General features: G+C 40.5%; 1 protein-coding gene across 4 annotated transcripts in view; it reads right to left on the bottom strand.

Annotated features, from left to right (window-relative positions):
- Positions 1-442: 442 nt before the first annotated feature.
- Positions 443-16,757, bottom strand: part of PGM2L1 (phosphoglucomutase 2 like 1) — a 44,157-nt gene continuing 27,842 nt past the window's right edge. For 3 of the 4 annotated variants that reach the window (XM_074860598.1, XM_074860597.1, XM_074860599.1), the window contains 10 exons: positions 16,633-16,716; positions 14,880-15,073; positions 13,788-13,977; positions 13,459-13,553; positions 12,455-12,635; positions 10,632-10,725; positions 9,291-9,420; positions 7,760-7,949; positions 7,083-7,216; positions 443-4,864 (listed from right to left, as the gene is read on the bottom strand). In XM_074860598.1, coding sequence (XP_074716699.1) covers positions 4,762-4,864; positions 7,083-7,216; positions 7,760-7,949; positions 9,291-9,420; positions 10,632-10,725; positions 12,455-12,635; positions 13,459-13,553; positions 13,788-13,977; positions 14,880-15,073; positions 16,633-16,716 — 1,395 coding nt within the window. In that variant the 3' untranslated portion in view covers positions 443-4,761. The remainder of the gene's footprint in view (positions 4,865-7,082; positions 7,217-7,759; positions 7,950-9,290; positions 9,421-10,631; positions 10,726-12,454; positions 12,636-13,458; positions 13,554-13,787; positions 13,978-14,879; positions 15,074-16,632; positions 16,717-16,757) is intronic. The other variant, XR_012627797.1, reaches the window with a different exon arrangement.

Below are 16,757 nucleotides of genomic sequence, written 5' to 3'. Positions count from 1 at the left end.
CTCCTCCCTCACCAACTTTCCTGGAGCTGAAACCTTTCTTTTGGGCAAAACCAAACCCCCCAAACTCCCACCTCTCCTCATTCTGGCTTGTGCCCACCCATCCCATGGCCCCCAACATCCAACTCCCTCCCCGTCTGCTCTGTGGTGGCATCAGTGGTGACTTCAGGTCACCCTCAGTCCTTGGTGCTCAGCCCTGGGACACCTTCAGGGCCAAGCCCCTTGGAAACAGCATCACAGTTTGACAGCAGAGATGTCCTTTAGTGTCACCGAAGGACGAGGCTCTGACCAGCTGCTTCAGGGATCCCTGTTGTTCCCAGGGCTTCGGTTATCTGAGCAGCACATGGTCAATATTCCTCCTACACCAAGTCAGGAACAACTACCCGCCCGCTCCAGTTTTGGGGTAATAGTGTTTGACTAAAGACCACCAAAGGAACATGAAGGGTTGCTACTACGAAGAGAATATTTTATTACTTATAACACTTCATTCAGCTAAATCCACATAGCAATACACACAGAAATTCTTCAGAAAAGTGCAAATTCTCACTCTGTATTTGTAATATGCCCTAGTTTTACAGAAGGACAGATACCAGGTAAACGAGAGTACAGATCCAGAACTCCCCAGGATTCTAGACAAGGAGAATGATGCAACTTCAGATACTCGAATCACCTCGTACAAAGCTACTTACTCTTGAGCACACAAAGGGCAGGGGAGGATGGAAAATGTCCTGTGTATCACCCTGGACTGTAACCACCCAGGCGTCACCATGCAAAAAACTCTTTACTTGGGGAGAAAAGGCAAAACAGGGTGGGGGAAGACAGAATGAAGTGATGTTTTAAAATTAAAAGAGAACATCCAAGTGCTTTCTAAAGCAGATCACCCCTTCCACCCCGCCCCAAATGACAAAAACCATCATTCCACCTGGTGGCTTCACCCTCAATGCTCTGATAGTTTCACACAAACACGCTCCCTTTAATGAAACAGGAGCTCAAATCCCTAATACCTCAGGAGCCAGGCAGAGAAGGGACACAAAGTGCTACCGGAGTATCGCTAAATCAGGGAATAACGCCAGAAATCTCCACATGTGGGTATCCTCCAAGCAAAGCTACAGCAAGAGCTCGAGATCAGTCAAGAGCTGCCCAAGGCAGGTAAAGGAGCCCAGGCAGTGTGTACTGCATGTTGTAAGTCACCTCAATGTCTGAAACAGAAACACACAGAATTTTAATTCTTGGTTTACTCTGTGGATGACACAGTTAAGGTTTTCCCCTCTTCAGAAGGAAGAGCTGGGTATTTAAATTAAGGAAAAATTAGGAGACCCACTCAGGCGAGATCCCAGTTCTCCAGCCCAAGGGAAACCCGGCTCCTTGGAGTTGCCTCGTGCCGGGGCTGCGAGCGAAGGGCAGGGCAAACGAAGCAGAAGTGGCTCACCGCCCGAGCAGGACCCCGCACCAACGGCGAGCATGAAGCAGGGGCTACACCACTCTGGGCTACAGCCAGAGCTGTGCTTGAAGCTTCCAGTCAAACTCTCCTGTGTTAAACACGCTCCCTCCTTCTCTTCCACGCAAGAGTTTAAGATTCACTCACGCCGTGGCAGGACGCATCCTTTAGAGGTGCCAGAAGAGATGTGAATAGCACTTGAGGCTACTTAAACCACGGACTGAATGCTGTTATCACAACTAGAATAAAAAATTTGGCCACAAGCTCTGTATCATAGACACTCAACCTTGCCTGGCAAGTCTCCTGGACTTATAAAGGTCCTGTCCTAGGCCCATGGAAACACAACTTTATCACACATCTCAGTAAGACAGGGATTAAGCCTGTCACATCAAAAAGGGAAAAGACAAAAACAAGCCCTCCTAATTTTATCAAATGCTTAACACAAATCATAGGCTGTACGGTTACAGTTTAAGCTAATGTCTTCCTGTAGACCAACCTTTGACAAAGCAGATGTTAACGGGAAGCGCCTAGTAAACAACATCCACAGCGTACTTTGATCTATTATCTGCTTCTTACTCAAGTTTGAAAAGCCTTTGTTCTTATCTGAAAAATAGTAAAGAACAGCTGACAACTGAAAGAGGGGTGTGCACAAGCCCAAACTCGAGCACAATGTACAACACAGTTACAGGGTGATGAAATAAGGGAATTACAGTCCTTCACAGTAACAGAAGTAAGGGAAGCAAGATCAGAGGGAGGAGATAAAGGAGGAGTTCCACAAACGGAACAGTATAAATATATCAAACAGTTCAAATACAGTAGGAAAACAACGGTAGCAGCAGTTTAAAAACAGCAATAGTTATTATACCCTTGAAATACATTCAACACATTGTGCCTGTTGCTGTCATTCCAAAAGCACTACTACATCTATAACTTACTGCTCAAATCTATCAGCGAGAAGAATCTTAACTCCCCATATTTGTTTTTTTATTCAAGATATTTAGACTATGAACAGTTACCAACTTCTAAGAATGCTGATTTGAAAACATAATCACGATTTTCCTCCATACTGCATTTATAGCACTTGCCTACTGATATAAAGCAGATCTCTCTGGGAAATTGCAGATTCCTGCTCTTCGTAGAAGCATAAACATAACTCACGAGACGTAACTCCTAATGCTAATTGCTACAATATACACACAGCTGGCCTCATCACACACACTACGCTTTTTACAGTGTTTACCTTTGTTCAAAATTATGTTCCAAGTCACTTGTTCTCTTCTGTACTACTAGCAGGCTAGTTAAAAACAAAATCCAAAACGCCTAAGGCTTTAATCTGCTGCCAGTGGAACAAACCTCCTTCCAATCCAGCGCAGTCGGGATCCAGATCTGCACCTTTTTGTGAAAACTGAAGACAAAGCAGCAGTCAGAAATGCCTTTACACCTTCCGAGACCTACCCAGCGCTGTACAATAACATGAGTATGCTCTAAGTGTAAATGCTTTCACCCATTTTCCCCACCACATCAGTCAAATGTACAATCAAGGAAAAAAAAAAATATTTTGGCATTAGATACATTTCACTCAATTGCAGAACAATTTGGAAATATTTTCTTTTAAAATAAAAAATAAATAAATATCAGTGGCAAATAAGAATTTGTGCAACACAGACCTTCTGCAGTACATGTACATTCATATACAGCAAAATACTTATCCACGGTTATAGTGCAAAGCTTCTGTCAGCATGAAATACCCAATACCCGCACAGACACAGAAACCTTGGTGCTCTGTAAAGCCATCTAGATGCAACACACACAAAAACACTCTGCGCAATCCTACGGCATCAAGCTGTAAGGGTATAATAGGATGGAGGACAGATTCAGCCATTTAACAATAGTGGCAAAACAACGGCTTTAACTTAAGGGCATCTTAGGTTCTTCTCATGTATCCTTCAACACAGCGGTTAAGTGTTCAGTTTTACCTATTTCTTTTCTTTAATTATTGTAAAGTGATAGCGGGGAGATGTCCAGAACATCACTGACTTTATTCTGAGGGCTTATATTAGCGATTTAGCAGCACACATTAACGAGTAGTATTCTCAGTTAATCAATATACAGTTTTTCTTGAAGTGCTGTTTCAGTTAAAGTATCTTCCACGGCTTTTCTGTGCCAAAAGACACAGGTTTTATTTTCTGAAACCCTAGGTATCTACATGAGGATTTCCATATCAGCCTATTTTTCTGGAAAAAGTGATTAGCAGTATCACTTTCTACTCAAGCAAAGGTAGAAAACAGACAATGGGAAGTTGCTAAAGATTTGCACTAAGAGCTCAAGAATAACAGTATTTGTAAACTGTTATTCTAACAGAAATTAGTTTACAAGACACAACAAAAAAAATAATCATGATTTAGTAACCAAAAAAAAAGATCTATGGTGTCAGTGTCTCATCTCCACTTTCAAAACCAAAAAAGTCACTAACTGGAATTTTCATACAGTTACTAAATTTCTGAAACCTTTATTTTTTAAAAAAAAGCTTAAGACCCTTCAGAGATGTGGGACAAAAAATGGTTACAAAGCTTATGGCAGTCTGAATAGGCAATTTAGCCAAGGAATGAACAAATTTGTACTCCTCTGGAAGCCTCAGAAAGGCACTACATAATTCAAAACCCAGGCTGCATGTGTTGCCACTATTGATTCACTATCAAGTAAATATTTTAAGATACACACAGGAAATACAATGCACCAAGAGCACCTTTAACAACGGAAGGATACTTAAGTAGCTGAAAAATGTCATATTGAACAACTTGCCTAAACAAGAAGTGCTAAGCACTGAACTCTACTTCAACGTTTTTGGAAATTAAGACCTGTAACAATGATACCTACACCCACGCACAGCAGCTAGGAAGAAGCAGGCTTTTTTGTCAGTTTGGAGTGATCACTTCCTTCAAACACTGAGACTACCCGAGTTTAAAACCCAGGTATTGGGTACCTGAAATTAGTTTAAGACCAGATCTAGTGGCTAAGATCCGCTGCCTTAAACCTGCATGGGCTGTTCATTTGCATTGGTGCAGGTGAATTTGGTCAAAAGGACAGAAAATTAGAGTAATAAATTCCATCCTTTCCCCTCACTTCCGCTCCTTATCCCAATTTTCTAGCCCAGACTTTGGTGAAAAGCCTGACAAAAGAATGCTGCTTCTTTACAGAATAAAAATGTAGCTGTTTAACACACATACACACACGCACACGTATGAAACGGAGTTCTGTTCTTGGTTCCTTTGTTTCACATGATGCAGTGCAGGCGGTCACTTCTCTGAACACCAGTTACAGGAGATCTAAGCTGAGCGCCAGATCAGTCCATTCTTATCAGGTTCAAGAAAATTCTCAATCAAAGCCTCAATAAGCTTCTGAAGTTCTTCTTCCAGGATGCTTCTGTCACTAGAAAGACAACAATACCATGTCAGAGGTTTGATAAACACTAAACGTTTTTTTTTTAAAAAAAAAAAGGGCAAGATTTGATGGTGATGGACTAACTGTTATGTCTCCTACCAGCATCAACGTGTAGAGACTCCAACCTGCTTGATTTAACAAGGTACTTTTCGGTAGGGACTATTGCAGTATTAATTTAAATTAATTTAAGAAAAAAATAATCACCACTAGAGGGCTCTAGGCTAGCAGAGGGGACACGACAACTAATGACTGCAAAACCAATGCAAGACTGGTCAGACACAGACTGTAAATGGATTAAAAAGTAAGAACGGGCTACTAACAGAAGAGTTAGATACCCTGTATTCTTCTCTACCCAGCGTCCAGATGCCCAAGTAGGGTATCTGATTGTATTTTGACTCAAGGGCAATTTGGGGGATTGAGTAATCAGGCAAAGTGTCACAGCTCACAAGAGGACACCGTAATACACTGATCCTTTCCCTATTTAAATGCCCAGACATTCGTTTGAGTAAAAAGACAACATCCATAGGCACAAACACTAATCCATTGCAACACTCCTTTAAAAAAAAAAAAAAGCATAATCCCTCTCCTAGTCCAGAGGTCTCACTGGAGGGAGAGGAACTGAGTCTGTTTTTAATGGAGAATAGGCAAAACAGGCTTATTTACATTTGCTTTGCTCATTTGTGGAACTGGCAATGTATCATTGCCCTTCAGGTCACCACTTCCTTTTAAAGAAAACACCCCAAAATGCCACAACAACACTGAATTTCCTGAGGTTCAGCTTTTAAGAATAATCAATAAACAGCAAGTCAGAGAAATATTTGCAAAGCTATTACGGAGAGGAAAGCCTTTTGAGGTTCCTACAGACCGTTTACACCTTGAACCAGGGAAGCTTGAAAGCTTTTCAATTTCATATTCTGGATAATAATTGTCACTAACCATAGGTATTACTAAAATTAAAGATATCTTTCTGACTTACCAGCAGAAGCCCAAATGATGCAACAAAGCATCCTCAGGTAGTGTTTCTCTCCCCACTACTCTTACTCATCTGGCCTTCACTTGTGTTAAGATTAGGTTAAGGGCAATATTTCTAGCATTTATGTCTTCCTTGTTGGTGCAGCTCTTTGCCTCATTATATCTTACATTTTTTGCAGCATTTACAGCAAATGGTACCTTGCCCACTCCCAGGTTTATGGAAGCATGTTCTAACTGAAGTGAGAATTTCCGTCCCCACGTAACAAAGAAGTGCATTCACACGCCAGACAATCAGAAAGCTCTCTCTGACCAAATAAATACAAGCTTCTGGGAAGAGCTGCCATTCAGAAAACTGGGATGTAGAACTCCTAACACTTCTGACCTGTTATTCTGTGGTCAATTCAGAACAATTTAAAAACATGGTTCAAAAGATGGACTGTACCTATGTTAATAGACTTCATGTGGCAATAAAACATGTTTTAAAGAATACTTCAGCAACCTGTGGAAAGTTGTCTAGGCATGGATCTGTGTATCCCCTCACATGCACATTTTACAAGCTAAGGCACTATCCACTGACTGCCTAAAGCTGACCAAAACATTCAGTGATAAAAATACACTCACCCTGAATTCCTGCCAATAAATCGAAATAAATACTGAATCAGAGGCCCCTTTATGTTATTTTCAATTCTCTGCTCCACAGAAATGTTGGGACACAAGTCTAAAAGGAGGGCTACTCACGAATCCCATTCAAGAGCCTGCTTCTCTCCATTGGCTAGACTGAGAACCTAGGCTCCTCGTCCGCACTCCTATTTCAATGGTGTAAACACACCCTGTTTTTATTTCCCCCCTTTTAAACAGAAAGCAGCTCAATCCAGGTGGCTGTCAAAAGGGCACAGATCTCTAGTTACTACTCAGTAGCTCAGAGCAACACAAATGCAACAAGAATCCACCTGGGTTTAAGCATACTTGCCAGCAGCAGCACAACTCCATCACTTTTTAATTCGAAGTGAATGAGGAATTGGGTTAATAAGAGAAATTTCCTACTGTAGCAGATGCTGAAAATTCAATTCTTTGTCTTATCCACTGCAGAGGGGATCCCTTATGAGCTAGGATGTGCATCATTCTGGCCAGTTTAAGAGAGGCTCAGGTCTCCGAGGAGGCAGCAGAGGGTCCCCTGCCAGGCACACTGACCTGTGCGACACCAACAGCGTGTGCCTGTGGGCCGGCTACTGACCTCTGCTCGGGCAGCGCACACATCTCCGCGTAGTACTTGATCTTTGGTTCTGTTCCACTTGTCCGAAGGGTGGCAACACAACCATTTTGAAATGTAAAAGTGATCATCTGGCTGCTTTTACTCACTGGCAGTACCTACATAAACAACAACATTTTATTACAGAGCGCCCCAACTAACCCAAAAGAGGATTTTTTTTCATTTATTCTTTTTTAAATACAACATTCAGTACATACAAAGCTAAATAACGTGCTGGTATCCCTGCAGTGTACATCCACAAGCCAATGCAACAGACTAAACCAAGTTATTTCAGCCTGACAGGCCTATCACTTAGATCAGACTCAATATTTCAGGATAACGGGACTGGAATTCCCACTCCCACTGGAATTTTAACACCTGGAAGTTTTCTAGACAGCTCCAGAGTTGCAGTAGCATCAAGTTCACTTGAACTAATGAAGTTCATTCATTGCTATATCAAAACAGTCAACACAATAGCCAAGCCATTTCACATTTAAGCAGTCTTCTCCCCAGTAAATGTTGTTAAGCAGTCTTAATAGATGATGGTAATTATACTGCCATCTTAGCTGACACAGTACGTCTTTCTGCATAGTTCTTGGTGCGTTTAACTTTCAGTCTCATCAAAACCAGAACCTCTCCCACAAAAATCCTTTGTAACTCACCGATTTCTTATTCGGTTGGCTGCTATCATAGCCAGTGGTAATATCTCGTACATGTAATATATTGTAAATACCACAAAATTTTGGATAAGACTGAGGGGCATCGAAGTTCCGAAGTTTCTCAAATATCCTTTTGATAGTAGGAGGATCGTAGCACAAGAAATAGGAAGTCTTTGATATGTGATATCCATACCTACAAGCAGATCAACATTTTCAGTGACAAGATTCAGAAGTTGTCTGCACATCTGGTATCTAAAGAAAGCCCCTGTTTAGAAAAGCAATAACAGGAAGAGAATGCAGTTCTCACAGCTGTGGAAACAGTATTTATAGGTAAATGTCTGGACTCTGAAGCAGATTTCACCGCATTACTCAGATTATCTTAAGCTATTTTTAAATTCAAGCCCAGGTTTCAGTTCCAAAGAAATAAAAGCCAGCCATTTGGCTAAGTGCAGCCTTAGTAGCCCCCAGGAAATTAATATGCGGTATCATTCCCACACCATCAAAAATTGTCTGCCGTAGCCATGCGAGCAGCCACAACAACAGATTATTTCAACAGCCTCTGAAGCAGGTGACCGATTATTTCGCCCAAGTTAAAACTGCTATCCCCAGTCAGACCTAATGCGAGCACTCACGAGGTGCAGCGACCATGTGCACACGTTGAAATTTAAGTTGTTCTTCACTATATTCCACCCACTCCTCATTCTCCAGAGACCCTTCTCTGCAGCTTAAAAAATTGTGACTGAAAGATGAATTGTTATCACTCTGACAGCTTTTCAATCCAGCTGTGCAGGATTGTTTTTTGCTACAGTTTGCATATGACAGAACAAACTCCGAGTGCCATAAAGAGATAAACGCTGACCATCGTTTGTGCTCCCTCATTCCAAGTTTCTGAGGGCCACACAGTCTGTCTTTCTGCTGGGCTGGCAGGAAAAGGAATGGCATCTATGATCTGCTGTAACTGCGCTGACAGTTCTGCTAAAGCACAGGAACTTCTGCTGATGAACTGGGCTTATCACAGTATGCGACTTAATTCTGACATTAAACATGTTCCTTATTTTACTGCTGTGAATTGTGTCCGTAGCTACTGAACACAGGCCATTCCTTTAACCTCTGTTCTATTACAAATCCCTGCAAGAACAGCACTGGACCTTCTAACAATCCCCAGAGCATGTTTAAGTGAAACTAGTTAGTGTTTAAAGAGAAGCACACAGACCACAACTAAAACTACCAATCAGAAATAAGAGAAGTAACATAGCATGAATCAAATGAGAGAGAAAAGCTTGCCCTGGTGGATCCCTACGCAAAATTCTACTCTTTCACAATTTATTGCAGAAAAATGTTAGAAAGGGCCTCTTTAGTCCTTTGGGAGATACAACATTTAAGTGGCAGCTGTAACACTGACGACTGCAGTACATCAGAAAAAAAAACGATTTACAATGACAAGACATCTGAGGGACACATTAAAAATATTTACGAGATTATGCCCAGCTCCAAAATAGTTCACTAGAACATACTAATGAAAAACACAACTTACGTTTCATATATCTCAATGAGTTTCTGTGCCAGTGTTAGGTTCTTGCCCTCCAGGTAGGTTGCCATTTCAGCTATGACCACAGCTGCACTTACACCATCTTTATCCAACACTGATGTGCCACACATGAAGCCTAGAAATAAAAAATTTGATTGTGGAAAAAATAACCTGGCACGCTATTACATTGATTTACTTGATTGAAGGTTTAACCTTTTTCCTGTAAAAGAAAATTGGCCAATACATGTAAGTTGTTTTTATTACTGCATATGCATTCTCCTTTTCTAAGAAATCTAATTATAGTTATAGAGCTGGAAAGATAAGTGGTATAATCAATTAATTCCAGATCGATAACATCTGCTCTCTGAGGAGATCTCTCAGTACAGCACTAAACAAGAATTTGTTTTTGTGCAAGCACACCGATACTGCAAAGAGTCTTGCCCGTAATTTGAATCAAAGGAGCCCCTACAGATACAGCCTTGGTAACCCATAAACCGGTGCTCCCCAGTACTGCCAAGACGCCGTCTTTCTGAAGGGATGCGTGAGCAAGATCCTAACTCCTTATGGTTAAAAACTTCTTTAATTTTGTGAATAAAACCAGCATGGACACACACCCTCTTCAGCGGGTGCTTCTTTTTTCAAATGCCATACTACGTGTGAATATGCTGTCCCAGAAAGCTGCCGTTTATCTGAAGAAGTGGAGAATTCCTGTAGCCAAAACGCTCACTACACAGTTCTCTGCAGATAAGCGGTGTCAGCAAGATTACCAAGATAAGTAGCGCACTCAAGGCAAGGTCAGCAGGAATATTCACACGCTTCCATAGGTATTTAATGTTATTCCTGCACATCTCTGGCTTCTTCACATATTGTTCTGAAGCATGAGGGGACAGCGTGCAGCTCCTGGAGGAACTGCAGTACTGCTGAGATGGATGGCGTGGCCAAAGCCAGCCACCTCCCAGTTCCACAGAGCCATTACAGCAGGTCCTCGCAGAGAGGACCTGGAAGATACTAAACTGATTAAGAACAGATCCTACGCTTAATCTCAGCTAAGAAGCCACAGAGCAACAGCAGTTTGGCTCTGGCATCTGAGGGCTTTCAACCTGTATCAGAACAGGTTTGTATCAGGAAACTGCACAAGCACAATACCAGAATCAGAGATTCATATATCATTTATTATGATAGTTGGCAAATTGATTTGATGAGAGCAGAATTCCAATAGTAGTAACCACAGAAACAAAAATAAATTATTTTGTGTTTCGTTTCATAACTAAGACCATTCCTTTTTAGTTGCATTCTCTTCCCTCCTCCCAGTTCTCAACATTTTAAAAGTGATATTAACATACATACCAATAGACTCTTCAAATGCAAAGAGAACTTCTTTTCCATTATCTAGGAGATCTTTTACTCTGCTTCCAATCCACTTAAAACCAGGGAGTGTTTCCTGAAACAATAAAAAAAAAAAAAAGAGTGCATTAAGTATACATTTTCTATTTAGTTTCAAGTCAAAGGAGAAAGTGTAGCCACTATTCCCTTCATTTCCGGGATGCTTCAGACTCAAAAAGAAAGAAAAAAAAAGAAAAATATTATCCTGAATTTTAGCATCAGTGGGAAAGACTGCTGCAGAGTAAAACACTAAAGCTTAAGGACATTTTTCTGCTTTCTCAAAATCATTTCCCTGAACTTAAATCTAATTAATTGACAAACAGAATAGGGACAGTAAAGACAAACATTAGACAAGTCATACCTTCAGTTTAGATTACAAATCTAAGGCAAAGAGTCACTGGAAAGCTTTTTACTAGTGAATACTCAACTAGGACACAAATATCAAATCAAGGAGTAAGCGTGTTTGAGAGACTGTGGTTCTCTCCGAGACCAGGTAAGATCTTCCGTGGTGCTTATGAGACAATGGTACAGAGTTATTCAAAAGGAAAAGTTACTGAAACATAAAGAGCAATTTTGTGTGATGGGAGGGAAGAGCACTGCTTACGCTCTTCAAATCATGCAAAAGCAATCAAAAACTTAGAAACTGTCCTTCTTGGAGAGAAAGAAGGTATGAAGAGGGGAAGCTTTTAGAGGAGATCAAGGGGTTCTGTAAATTCCTGCTTCTTTTCCAGTCAAATGTGTCCCTTCCAAGAAAAAGAAAAAGTAGTTAGTGAGAAAAATGAAACTCACTAGAAGGCAGTGATATTCAACCCGATTAGGAATATCAAAATGGTTTTCAGAGTTGCTTTCAGTTTCAGTTTTTAATTCCTCAGCGTTTGGCAAAATTTTTTGTCAGATTGTACATGGATTTAACTAAGACAAGTATTAAACAAGACCTGGATCTTTGTATGTTTGTGCTAAGCTTTAGCCATAACAGATGCAAGTGCTCTAACATTCAACAGTCTCAGAAATCTCAGCAAGTACTTAATTTGAATGCAGGAACTAAACAATAGCTGTCAGTCTGCAGGGGCACCCCCCATTTTCTTTTTTAGCAAGTCCTTAATGAAATTACATTAAAGATCTGAACAGAAGGGTTCCTGTGTCTGTCACAATTTGAAGTAAAATCAAATTTAAAACCTACTGGTGCTCTGGGCACCTGAAGGAACATTGTGTAACCTGTGTTTGTTATAAATCCATCAAAAAGCACTCCATTTTTGTAGTAAACACACCATTGCACACACCTTGATTCTATCACCCAAGAATTTATCTCTAGGAAAATAACCAAGACAGCAGCATTTCGATTATATGTAATTCAGGTTTTAATTTGTGTCACGTGTTACGGTCTCTTTGCAGCTTTGCGTAAGTTGATCTCACAGTCTGCATTCACTGTAACGTGCGTTGAGAAACACTGCAGAGGCTGAAAGCAGGCTTGCCCGGGTAAAACAGCATTCTCTGCAAGTTGGAACACAGAGAAACTCCCAGCCAGAAGACTGAAAGTCATCTGTTTATTTTTCATTTTGTAAAGTTGTAAGCAGAGGGGCTAGATGAACACGGCAGAGTAAAATCTGATTGCCAAGAAGACACAGAATCATAGAATACCAGGTTGGAGGGGACCTCAAGGATCATCTGGTCCAACCTTTCATGGCAAAAAAGTACAGTCTAGACAAGATGGCCCAGCGCCCTGTCCAGCTGAATCCTAAAAGTGTCCAATGTTTCGGGAGGTGGAATATCACAAAACCCACACTTACTTCAAAGTGAAATCCCTCTTTAAGTGCAATTGCCCTCAAAATTTTCGAGGAGACTGTGGTCGCTAACATGTAAACATTCTTCACATCAGCATCTTCGGAGCAGTTTTCCTTCCAGCAAGAAAACATCCACCACCCAAACAAAGCTGCTAGCTCGTTGCCAGTGAACACCTTCCAGCAGCCGCTGCAGACAGGATAGAAAATGTAAGAGCTCTTTCAGGTTTCCCAGGAGCATCCACTCATGGGGAAATGCTTTCTGCAGTCACTGGAACAACAGGAATCCGAGCACACTACTGACAAGCTGCTCTATACAAAGCCACCGTACCAACAGGACTCCACATTTATCACGTCTCAATGATTTACAAGCCCAGTGCATTCTGTTAGCAAGCAAAGATACCAATTAAGTATCCTTACTGTCAGCTTTAAAACAGTTCAGGTCTTTTTAATTTATCAGACAGAAGTACAGCAGTCTATACATTGCAGTCAGGCAATGCCTGCGCAATCGCATATTACAGACACTTACTTACACAATGATCAGAATTTTGGCCTGTTAGTGGAAGAAAGATAATTTCTATTCAATATGAAGAAGCCAGGGGAAAAAAAAACAAACCACACAACCAAAAAAACAAAACACACCCAAAAAAGCCCACAACAGCTAACTGTCCCAAGGCAGAATTTGTTTGCCTGATAAAAAAGAAAAAAACATTAACAAGAAGATTTTACTGTCTTTAGCAACCACGCAACTTTTCAGTTAAGTTTTATTTGGCCATTTACTGTAACACTGGTAAATATTTAATCATTTCTGAGTTATTAACTGATTTTATTGAAAACACGTTATTTCAAGTGGAGCTATACCAAAAGATGAAACTGGGAAGAAAAATACCTGAATAGCTAAGTCACAACAGGAAAGAGTGGGTTGAAGGTGTGTGCCTGTCTACCATTTGGGGACATTCTGCAATTTTCACTATCTCTTCTTAAGAGGTAAAATTTGAGGGCCCATCACTTACTTCTGCTGTTCTGCCACTGCTAGTCTGTCTGCATCTGGATCAGTGGCCACTACTACTCTAGCATTTTCTTTCTCTGCAAGCCTCAGTGACAACTCCTGGTGGGAGAAGAGGGAGGGAGAGAAAAAAAATAAAATCACAAGAGCAAATAAACCCACAGTCTTCCTACTTACATATAACATGGAGTGAAAGAAAATCTCATATAGATTGCCCACTGTATTAACATAGCTGAAAGCCAGGTACTCCCTGTTCTCATTTTTTTCTCATTTCTTTTTTTTCAACAAAGTATCATATCCAAACAGAGAAATCTGATGAAGTAGAAACAAAAATACCAGCACAGATTCTCCTTCTTCAGGATTCGGGCATCTGACAGTAGAAAAGTCTGGATCTGGATCTTTTTGTTCAGGTACTGGAATGGGGGGCTGAAAGCCAAATGCTTTGAAAGCCAACTGCACGTAGTCATGTCCAACTCCATGGAAAGAGGTATGAACAAACTTCAAATTTGTTTGCATGTTTAGCTCCCTGAGAAGGAAAAAAGAATTTCAGTAAGATTTTAGTTATTTAACAAGAGTACTTTCATGTGGGAAAGCAAAAGAAAATGCAATTACACTTCGTACTATTCTGCTGATTTCTGCATTAATTTCAAAGTAGGAATGAGTGAAAAGTGCTCATTTGGACTTTCACTAGAAACTGCTGGTTTAAAGCTTCTTCTCCTGGAAAATGAGATGTTTACTTTCCGCTGAATTGGCTGAAATTCTCCCAAGAATGAACTGTTAATTTCTGCATCAAACTCAAGCTCTTCCACCACCCTGAAGATCTTACTCTGGCTCTACTCTACCTACGTTATACATCCTCCTCCTTTTAATCTTGTCTTCTGCCCCACCTAACCTTTAACTTAATCTTCTCACCTCTGTTTCATGCATGTACACCTCACCTTTACTCTGAATTGCTGCATTTTATTCAGAACTCTTTGAACGTATTTATTTGCATAAAATGGTTCACATCAGGGTTCTTTACTGTAGCCTAGTGTCCAAATCAAGTATGGTTTAGTCCTAACGATGGTGACCATCTAATTTAATGCCACATCAGAGCAGGGACAGGGTGAGACAGAATGGGGAGATGACCAAAAATTATTTCCACCATGAAGAGCACAGAGCAATGGCCTCAAGCAGAAAGTGATGTTTGTGGCAGAGTGGAGCACTTGGCTTCTGTGAACCGTAAGGACAGAAATCGAGTTGCTGATTTGTGATGATAAAAATCCCTACAGGCAGGTCCGAAACTATTAAAGTTTTGGAAGACTGCCCAATCCCTATACCCAAATCAAAAGCTTTACTATTGAAGTCTATCTGTCAGCAGTTAGTTTTCCACGTGTAACCCAGAGCTTATTTAAAAACATAATTTAAGTACATTTCATTTTATAATACCTATGATAACAGATCCTTTTCAGATCCTCCATGTAACAGTCACAAATTTTCTTCAGAGGATCCTGTCTAAGGGGACTGGTGTCTACTAGATTCTCATTCCAAGAGCCATTCCATGGTTCAACGCACTCTTCTATACATTTTATAATTTCCTTATCGTGAGGAGAGGTGATCTGTGCTCCATTTTCCCAATAAACCTGGTATAAGTTTAAGGAAAACAAGACACAGTTTATTTACAAAGATTATTAACTTGATAAATTCTTTTAGCTATAGGATTCTGCATATTTCCCGCTTCCTGAAGCCATACAGAAAAGGCTTGCATCAGACTGGCTTTCCTCAAAGGTCATTTGGAATCACAGTTTATGTGATGATAGCTACTCAGCAACACGACCTATTTTCAAAAAAAGCTCGTATTCAGCTGTTATGACTGAAATCATCAGGATTTCAGGAGAAACCGAAACTGGGCACTTACATTTGAGAGTGTTGTGCAAACTGTAACAGAAGAAAAACATTACCTTCTACATAACCTGGCATTCCTTTTGAGAAAGAAGCACAACTTGTTTTTGAAATCAAAGCAAAACAGATAAGCAGTGTGCCAAGGTACATGTTTTTCCATAACTGAACAACTGTGATCTTTCAGCTGGAAACACTATCAAACCCTGAACTATAAAAAGTCTTTGTTAGAGAATTATTTAGATGCCAGTTTTCCCACAGTTTGTTTCCAATAGCATGGTTGAATTCACAGTGCAGATCTTCTGCTCAGACCAATTTGTCTCTCTTTTCTTGTCCGCTGGCTTTCATGAAACCTGTAAGTACTCAGTATCTGCAAAACTATGGGTTTGTCAAATTAGCTCAAAATTGTCCAAAACCTTCAGGAGCTGCTGAATTCCCATGGGAAACAGTGAAAGATAAAACGATTCTTGTGAAAGACTAGGAAAAAAATATCCTGACACGAGTAAAATGTTTCATATCAGAAGACACAAACTAATAGCCTCCTGATAAATGAAGCACCTGGAAAACTGATGTTGCTTATTTTCTTACTCATTGCTATAGTTACACAAAAGTAAACACTGGTGAAGTACTTTACAACTTGTTCCACAGAGGACAAGTGCAGCACAATCACCTCCAAGAATTATCCCTGTGCAGAGTAAGACTGGTTACTAAGCTTCTAGAACATTAAGCTTAGTTGAAGTTAAGAGTTTAGTTCAGATTCTTATAAAGTTTAGAAAGAAAATACTGTGTTACAATACTGCATAAGCAGCACTTGCTATTTTGGATGGTTATACTATTCCAAGCTTTCAAAATGAAGCCACCCATCTCTCTTTCAAAGACCAGAAAAACAACCTTATAGGGAGCAACACACTACTACAAAGTTTTATTATTCAACTCTTAAACCGTCACCATCTTCAGCACAGTTACCTACTGTTTGGACTAATTCACCTAAGTCCTAACTCTAGTTTTAAACCCATTTTTAAGTCTAAGACAGGAACACATAATAAATTGCTTAAACATTTCTTCAGCTGCTGATTAGACTCTGGAATGTCACAACAGACGTGCTCAAGATACACAGTGTGGTCTTAAATTCCAGTCGCAGAAGAAAGCGTGTGTAATTCAAGTTATAGAAGGATTAATTACTTGAAGTAATTTCTCTTTCTAATGTACACACACCCATGCTCCAGAAGCTGCCAAAGGCACGTAGGTAATACTGGAAAGGAGCTGGCTGTGACATGCTACGAACTTCAAGTTCAAGCCCTACCTTGTACCCATTGTCCTCCTTCCGGTTGTGGGATGCTGTGATCATCACACCAGCCACAGCTTTGAGCTGCTGAACAGCATAGGGCTACAAAGGAAACCCAGAAATGTCAATTTACTCAGGAGTTC

The sequence above is a fragment of the Strix uralensis genome, chromosome 2 (genome assembly GCF_047716275.1).
Source record: "Strix uralensis isolate ZFMK-TIS-50842 chromosome 2, bStrUra1, whole genome shotgun sequence".
NCBI lineage: Eukaryota > Metazoa > Chordata > Aves > Strigiformes > Strigidae > Strix > Strix uralensis.
This window is presented reverse-complemented; position numbering and strand designations above follow the sequence as displayed.